At 42.5% G+C, this 8754-nt stretch overlaps 1 protein-coding gene across 1 annotated transcript; it reads right to left on the reverse strand.

Moving 5' to 3' along the window:
* Nucleotides 1–5082: 5082 nt before the first annotated feature.
* On the reverse strand, nt 5083–6651 carry LOC106968609 (mitochondrial ornithine transporter 1-like). Its single transcript, XM_015064990.3, has one exon. The coding sequence runs from the start codon at nt 6472–6474 to the stop codon at nt 5569–5571; it is 906 nt and encodes a 301-aa protein (XP_014920476.1). The 5' UTR covers nt 6475–6651; the 3' UTR covers nt 5083–5568.
* Nucleotides 6652–8754: the final 2103 nt, after the last annotated feature.

The following is an 8754-nucleotide window of genomic DNA, read 5'->3' on the forward strand; positions in this document are numbered from 1 at the left end:
CTGGGGAAATCCTCCCACCCCCTGAATGTGCAGGATTGTTAACAGACATCTATTTCTATAAAACTGTTTACCCACTGTGGAGTTTTTCACCTCAAGATACAGATTCAAAGCCAGTAATACCAAATGTTTTGTACTGTTTTCAAAAAAGCCATTAAGCCTGATGCAGTGAACCAGTCATCAGTTGACCACCATCAACCTGAAAAAGGTCAGGACACAGGAAGATGCTAATCTACCTCTTAAACATCATTGACAAAGAGTAATCGTTGGCATCAGGAGGGAGCTGAGAACACTGTGGATGGTGCAGCACATGAAGCAGGTCACAGACTTGGATAATAGTTCCAACACTGAATTAATTAACTTTCTAAAAACGTTCTCAGCAAAGACTTCTGGGCCATTCCACATGAATCTGGACAGACCAGAGAGACTAGAGAGTTACAGGCTTTCAATGGTGCTCAAGTTGGAAATGCAGACTCCAGATAGAGGGTACTTTCTGAATTTGAGCAATAATCTCCTGTGAGTATTTTATGTACACAACTACTTCCTAGAAGTATCATCACTTGTCTTTAGAACCCTGGGCCAAAAAAAAAAAAAAAACCTATTTTTCTTTCAAATTCAGCAACTTGGAGATATTTTCTTGTTTGAACAAGAAAAATTTTTTGAACAATTTTCTTGTTCAAACAAAATATCAGCTTTGATGCTCCATTGCCAGATATGGTCCTTCTGAGGTATCACATATACTGAACAATTGCTACAGCTTGGTATCCCATGAAAGCTAGACAAAGAATGAATTTCTAGCTACAACATCACTGTAGCATTGCAAGATGCAGACCATCTGGCTCTGACAGTATACCAAAAGGTATAATAAATATCAGAAAAGATTTTTCAAAGATGAGGATTAAATTATGTTATGTCAAAGTGAAGTTTAAAATAAGACCAGGCATCAGAACAACGGATTTGACAATTTACATCTTAGAGATAAATAACCGTCTCACTACACACACAAATAAATGGTAACTGTGAGGTGATGGATGTGTTAACAAACCTAATTGTGGTAATCATTTCACAAGATATACATATGTCAAATCATCACATTGTAAACCGTAACTTACACAATGTTATTGTCAATTAAATCTCAATAAAACTATGGAGAAAAAGAAATACCATGGACCAATTTAAGGAATACAAAAAACCCAACAATACAAAAACAAAACACAACTAAGGGAAAGAGGCAGCTCCTGAAATTCAGAGATCCCATCACTCATTTTACACACACATACAATTTGGATTCTACCTTTTTTAATGTTTATTTGTTTTTGAGAGAGAAAGAGAGCATGAGCAAGGGAGGGACATAGAGAGGGGGACAGAGGATTTGAAGTGGGCTCTGTGCTGACAGCAGACAGCCTGATACAGGGCTCCAACTCAAGAATTGCGAGATCACGACCTGAGCTGAAGTCAGATGCTTAACCCACTGAGCTACACAGGAACCCCTAGATTCTACTTTTTCATATAAAATTTTATTCTAGGGGCACCTGGGTGGCTCTGTCAGTTAAGCATCCAACTTTAGCACAGGTCATGATCTCATGGCTCATGGGCTCGAGCCCCGCATTGGGCTCTGTGCTGGCAGTTCAGAACCTGCAGCCTGCTTTGGATTCTGTGCCTCCCTCTCTCTCTGCCCCTCCCCTGCTCACGTTCTCTCTCTCTCTCTCTCTCAAATAAACACTAAAAAAAATTTTTTTTTAAATTTTATTCTAGAATGTCATTCTTCTAACTGTAAAACAAACATCTAAACCATCAGATCCTTGAGGATAGAAACCAAATACATTAATGTCTGAATACCCAGAGGTAAATATGGTACATTATAAATGATGTGAATTAAATATTTTTAATTAGGTAAATAATTTAATAATATAAAACCCCAAATTTCTCTGAACACATTATTTCAAGTTACCTTATCTTTGTCTGGAGTACAGATCTAAAATTATACAAATTGTACCCAAATATCAAATCATAAGTTAAGCAAATTGAGTGGAAAAAAATTCTCCTTAGAATTTGATCTTCCTTAGCTGCCTCAAACTATTTTTTTTAAGTTTACTTATTTTGGGGCTCCTGGGTGGCTCAGTCAGTTAAGCGACCAACTTCAGCTCAGGTCATGATCTCGTGGTTTCAGGTCATGATCTCGTGGTTTGTGAGTTCGAGCCCCGTGTCTGGCTCTGTGCTGACAGCTGGGAGCCTGGAGCCTGCTTCGGATTCTATGTCTCCGACTCTCACTGCCCCTCCCTCACTTGTGCTCTCTCTCTGTCTATCAAAAATAAATGAAATGTAAAAAATAAGTTTATTTATTTTGAGGGTTGGGACAGAGAGGGAGATAGAGAATCCCAAGAAGGCTCTGCACTGTCAGCACAGAGCCCAACAAGGGGCTTGAACTCAGGCACTGTAAGATCATGACCTATTTCTTTTGAAAACTATTTCTTTTGAAGATATTGTTAAACCTTTGATAGACAACACGTAGAAAGGTATGCCAACAACAGGAGTGAGACAAGCTCACAAGTGCTGGACAGGGGGCCTGTGGACTCTGAAGACATTCACTTCCTGCTGGAAACCAGTTCTGCTCTCTCTTCTTCCTCAATCCAGGTCTGTTTGGATGAAGTTCCACTAAGTAGCTACTGACCATTTAAGTATGAAATGTAGAACATAAATGTGGGAATGCAAGCTTGTCCAGCCACTCTGGAAAACAGCATGGAGGTTCCTCAAAAAACTAAAAACAGAACTACCCTAACGACCCAACAATTGCACTACTAGGCATTTATCCACGGGATACAGGTGTGCTGTTTTGAAGGGAGACACGCACTCCCATGTTTATAGCAGCACTATCAACAATAGCCAAAGTATGGAAAGAGCCCAAACGTCCATCGATGGATGAATGGATAAAGAAGACGTGGTATATATATGCAATGGAGTATTACTTGGCCATCAAAAGGAATGAAATCTTGCCATTTGCAACTACATGGATGGAGCCAAAGGGTATTATGCTAAGTGAAATTAGTTAGAGAAAGACAAAAACCATATTACTTCACTCCTATGAGGACTTTAAGAGACAAAACAGATGAACCTAAGGGAAGGGAAACAAAAATAATATAAAAACAGGGAGGGGGACAAAACAGAAGAGACTCATAAATATGGAGAACAAACTGAGGATTCCTGGAGGGGTTGTGGGAGGGGGGATGGGCTAAATGGGTAAGGGGCAGTAAGGAATCTACTCCTGAAATCGTTGTTGCACTATATGCTAACTAATTTGGGTGTAAATTTAAAAAATAAAAAATAAAATTAAAAGAAAAAAAGAAAAAAAAACAATTGAAGTCTTGAAAGGACAGCTATTAAAGACCTATCATTATCACTATAAAAAAAAGAACATAAATGTATAAGTAACTCAAAAGTAAAGTAGAAAAATGGTTTGGGGCACCAGGATGGCTCTGTCGGTTAAGTACCTAACTTCGGTTCAGGTCATGATCTCATGATTTGTGAGTTCAAGCCCCTCGTCGGGCTCTGTGCTGACAGCTCAGAGACTGGAGCCTGTTTCAGATTCTTATGTCCCTTTGTCTTTCTGCTCCTCCCCCTCTCACACTCTGTCTCTCTCAAAAATAAACATTAAAGAGGCGCCTGGGTGGCTCAGTGGGTTAAGCGTCCAACTCCAGCTCAGGTCATGATCTCACAGTCTGTGAGTTTGAGCCCCGCGTCGGGCTCTGTGCTGACAGCTCAGAGCCTGGAGCCCGTTTCAGATTCTGTGTCTCCCTCTCTCTCTGCCCCTCCCCTGTTCATGTTCTGTCTCTCTCTGTCTCAAAAATAAATAAACGTTAAAAAATTTTTTTAAATAAAAAAAATACACATTAAAAATTTTTTTTAAGTAGAAAAGTGGTTTTCTTTTAAAGAAAAAGCAAATGGTAGCCCAACCATTGCTCTCCAGCACACCAAGCCCAACACTGAGTTTTCCCTCCCCAAACGTCTGCCGCAATCCCCATTTGTCAACATCTCATTTCTCTGACCCTCTTGTTTCTGGGACTATGCCTAGAGTTACTACAGAAGCTTCACAGATAGCAAAAAGCTAAGGGGAACTGGAGATTCCACACAAAATTTCCAATGGTGATAGATACACATGGTGTGGACTACTAAGACAGGTAGCTGGCTTGCTTTCACCTTTCCAGGCTGTTTAAAAACAGTTTTTATTGAGAGAAATTCTGCTTGTCTTTGAGCAGCAAGGAATAATGAGGCTTACTTTGGTTGTAACAAGAATGACCCCCTATACCATATGGCCAAAGAACAGTTGCTCATCTACAAGTCTGTGTGGATCAGATGAAGTATGTTTTGTTTTTTTGTTTTCTGGGTTTTTCTTTTATCAGTGCTTTACACATACATATGATATAGTTTAATAAATTGCTTTTCTCATGTTTCATTGCTTTATAAAGTTACACCTCATATACAGTCATCAATAAATTTCCCTGATGGCCAATATCAAATTTAGAAGGTTCCAACACTGTAAAAGAATGACAAGGAGTTATAGATCCTGAGGTGGATTTCAGGATGGGTCAGCCCTAGCATTATTTACTGTGGAGTGCAAGTATTAAGTTCTGTTTGTTTTTTCCTGTGAGGAGAGAACTTCATCTACTTGCTCGCCAAACAATGAGCAAAGGATCCCTTGGCTTTGGTGCTCTATGTTCCCTGGAAGGGTTTCTGACTGTTGGAGGCAGAGAGGACAATGAATGGTCCAAAGTGCTTCAATAGCCCCATTCCATTAATCCGTCCCTCAATCTAAAGCCCAGCAGAGGGGAAGCTCTTTGGGAGGGAAAAAGAGGGAAAGTTGGTACAGATGAAGGCTGCACTACTTCCCCAAGTCCTGATGCTGTAGGCTACACCTAACTAAGAGTGCCGAATATGATCCCACTTTGAAAGTGAATGCCACTATTTAAGAGAAATTGCAGGATGCTTACTCTGAAATTGTACTCAACAATGTGGAAGCCACATCAGTATGCAAGTATGTTGTCCTCTTAAAAATCTAGGTGGGTATTTGGGGTTTCAAGCACCACACAAAAACTTTTTAAAAACTTTAATTGCCTAGTATAGAGAACATGTTAAGCAGAATGGGTTAAGCTATCATTTATGATCATCTTCATGAAACATGGTTACCTCTTTCTGCTGATATGACATTAAACATGGGACCAAACTGTTTTACTCACAACAGATAACCAACTAAACTGCATGTACATGTACAGGTTTATGCAAAAGCCGTGATATAACTAGATTTAGCATTCAGAACAGGTTCACAGACCACCAGCTCACTCTGTATATCCCACCAAACACAAGAGCAGTCATCTTCTATTTTAATACAATTATGGGTAGAAATTATATGATGTAAAATAGAAGATCTTCCATAAAGTTTAGGGTAGAAGAAGGGAAGACAAAAACAAAATTCCCATGAAGTAAAAAATAATTCCACATTGGTCCAGTACTCCATGAAACCAGAGATAAACTATAGTCCTCTAAGGCATTTACTTAGATCCAGTTCACCAAGACACTTCAATATGCTTCAAACTGGCTCATCATCATCCTCCTGCTATATTCATAAGCTAAAAATAGTGATCCATTGGCAGGGAATGCTCGAATCATAGTAGCTTTCATTCCAGAATATAAGGCTGCTATTCCTTCATTTTCCACAATACTTACAAGAGTTCCCATAAATCCAGCCTGTTTTCCAGACATGGAAAGAACCTGAATTCTGGATTTGATACAATCCACTGGGTATATGACAAGCCAAAGGCAAATTCCAGCAATTCCACCACTTAGCATCAAAGGGACAGGGCCTAGTTCGTCTTTTGATCTCCCTGAGGCAAAAAATGATCGACTCAGTTCATAGCCACCAAAGAAGAAGAAATAGCCCGGTACTTCTTGAAGTAGAGTGCTCGAAAGTCCGTGGTAGAAGCCCAAGAAGCCATCCTTTCTAAGGATACTCTTCACGACGGACCAGACTGTGTTCTGGCTTTTTGTTATTTTCCCTGACATTTCCATTTCGTGCATGGTCTGTAGCCGGCACTTCACAAGCTCAGTGGGGCACAGGGCCAGCGCAGCAAACACGGAGGCGAAGGACCCTGCAGTTGCGGTCTGCAGTTCACTCAGCTTCTCCTGTTTGTCCAATCCAACTACTTTCTTCACAAGCTGTTGGCAGAAGCCATAGCACATGAAGAGGACAGAGTTCTCGGCGACGTAGGCAATCAGCGCTGGGCCAGTCCCCTTGTAGAAGCCGCGGAAACCCACTTGGGAGTACGTCTTCAGGCAGCAGTCGGTGAAGCTCTTGTACAGGCCGGGGAACGTCTGCATCTTCACTTTCACTGTGTCGAAAGGCTGCCCAGTCAGGACACATGCTGTGCCCCCTATGGCGCCCGCTGTGAGGTCGATGGTGGCTTGGATGGCAGGATTGGACTTCATGTTCGCCCACTCTTCCGCTGGTCTCCGTGGGAAGAAACTCTCTGGAGCTCAGGGCAGGCGTCCCACAGCCAGACGCCCATTCTCCACTCTCCCTCCTCCTGGAGAGAAGCCGCTTAACCCCAGGAGAGGCCTCGGGACGCGCTCCCGCGCACAGAAATAACCCCCGGCTTGTCGGCGTGCGCGAGGCCCTCCAGCGTGCCCCGTTGCCCGCAGCGCCCGCCCCACCCCCACCCCACCCCCACCCCCGCCCCCATCCTCCCGGCCCTCCCCGCACCCGCCCGCCGGGGACGAGGTCTCGGTACACACTTTTAATGAATTGTAACACAGAGATTGAAAGCTACTTTATAAATTCTTTCATTTAAGGCCAGAGACAATAGGCGCCGATGTTCGTGCTTTCCCCTTAGGCTAGGTTCACACCTACTCCACACATTTCTTACTAGGCAAAATAAAAGGGGATATGCTCCTGTTGGTCGAGCCTGGAGTCAAAGGGTCAAATCTAAAGACACAGAGGTTTCAAACAGAGAAGATAAACTACTTGGGTTTTTTTACATGACAGTCGGTGGCTGCTTTTGATCAGAAAACTGAAATGGCGGCTCTGCCGCAGGGTGAGGCCCCGCCGCACCTCTCTGGGTCCTGGTGTTCCCTCGACTGGGGACGCCCCGGTGACGGTGGGAGAGGAAGCCTAACGCGAGCAGATCCGATCCGCGGTACCGGCTGGAGAATGGCTATTTTCATGGCAACATCGCTCAGGATCTGGGGCTGAAGTCCTGGAAACCGGTGGCCCAGAGTCCTCATCATTTTCGGAGGTAGGATACAGCGTTTTTACAATTGGCTTGGAAAACAGGTATTTATGTGTTGCTAAGAAAGTTGATAGAAAAGAGCTGTGTGGTTCCAGCGCTCTCTAGAGCACAGCAGCGGACGTTCGGGATACAAATGCCAACAGGACTGGCTTCCAAGGCAAGGTGCGGTTTTGGACATAAGCTTGAGGATACCGCTTTTTTAGGACACACCTTTACCTTCCGGATAGATGCTCGTAATCCCATTGTTAGAATTAATTCTCTTAAGGTTTTCATTCCAAGGCCTAGTTGGTGTTTTATTTTGGGGGTAAAAATAAAACGGAAGGGGCAGGAAGTACGCTGAAATGATTCTACCTTGGGAAACCTTTCCTTGTCTGATTATCTTTGGCTATCAGTTAATCAAATGAGGTACTGGGGCGCCTAGTGGCTCAGTCTGTTAAGCGTCAGACTTCTGCTCAGGTCATAATCTCACAATTTGAGCCCCTTTTGGGGCTCTCTGCTGTCAGCACAGAGCCTGCTTCAGATCCTATGTCTCCCTCTCTCTGCCCCGTTCCTGCTTGCTCCCTCTTTCTCTCTCAAAAAAAAAAATAAATATAAAAATTTTTTTAAAATAAGTGAGGCATTGAAATAAAAAATAAAAGTCCATTTGCAACTAGGTGGATGGAACTAGAGGGTATTATGCTAAGCGAAATTAATCATAGGAAGACATATTATTTCATTCATATGAGAAGTTTAAGATACAAAACAGATGAACATAAGGGAAAGGAAGCAAAAATAATATAAAAACAGAGAGGGGACAAAACATAAGGGATTCTTTAAAATTTTTTTAATGTTTTATTTATTTTTGAGAGAGAGTGCGAGTGGGGGAAGGGCAGAGAGAGAGGGAGACAGAATCTGAAGCAGGCTTCATTCAGGCTCCCAGCTGACAGCATAGAACCCGTCTAGGGGCTCAAACTCATGAACCATGAGTCATGAGATCATGACCCGAGTGGAAGTCATGACCTGAGCCGAAGTTGATGCATAACTGAGCCACCCAGGCGCCCCAGGGGGACTCTTAAATACAGAGAACAAACAGAGGGTTGTGGAGGGTTTGTGGAAGGGGGGAATGGGCTAACTGGTTAAGGAGCATTAAGGAATCTACTCCTGAAATCATTGTTGCACTATCTGTTAACTAACTTGGATGTAAATTAAAAATAAATTAGTTAAACAAAAATAAATGAATACATACATACATACTAGTGAGGCACTGAAAAGCAAATGGTGCATGGATAGCTTGTCAGCAGGTAGACTTCATTGAAGTAGATAGTGACCTGGCCTTTTCTTTGGAGAAGGCCCAAATGTCAGTATCTGACCTCTTTTCTCTGGATCACATGGTTTCTTTAGAGAATAATCTTTGAATCTTAACTGTGTGTGTGTGTGTGTGTGTGTGTGTGTGTGTGTGTGTGTGTGTGTGGAGATGTATGCCTTGGAAATGGATTTAATG

Source organism: Acinonyx jubatus, chromosome A1, assembly GCF_027475565.1.
Source record: "Acinonyx jubatus isolate Ajub_Pintada_27869175 chromosome A1, VMU_Ajub_asm_v1.0, whole genome shotgun sequence".
NCBI lineage: Eukaryota > Metazoa > Chordata > Mammalia > Carnivora > Felidae > Acinonyx > Acinonyx jubatus.

Bases quoted from the DNA above. Each gene is read 5' to 3' on its own strand.
- LOC106968609 (XM_015064990.3), bottom strand. From the start codon at position 6,474: ATGAAGTCCAATCCTGCCATCCAAGCCACCATCGACCTCACAGCGGGC.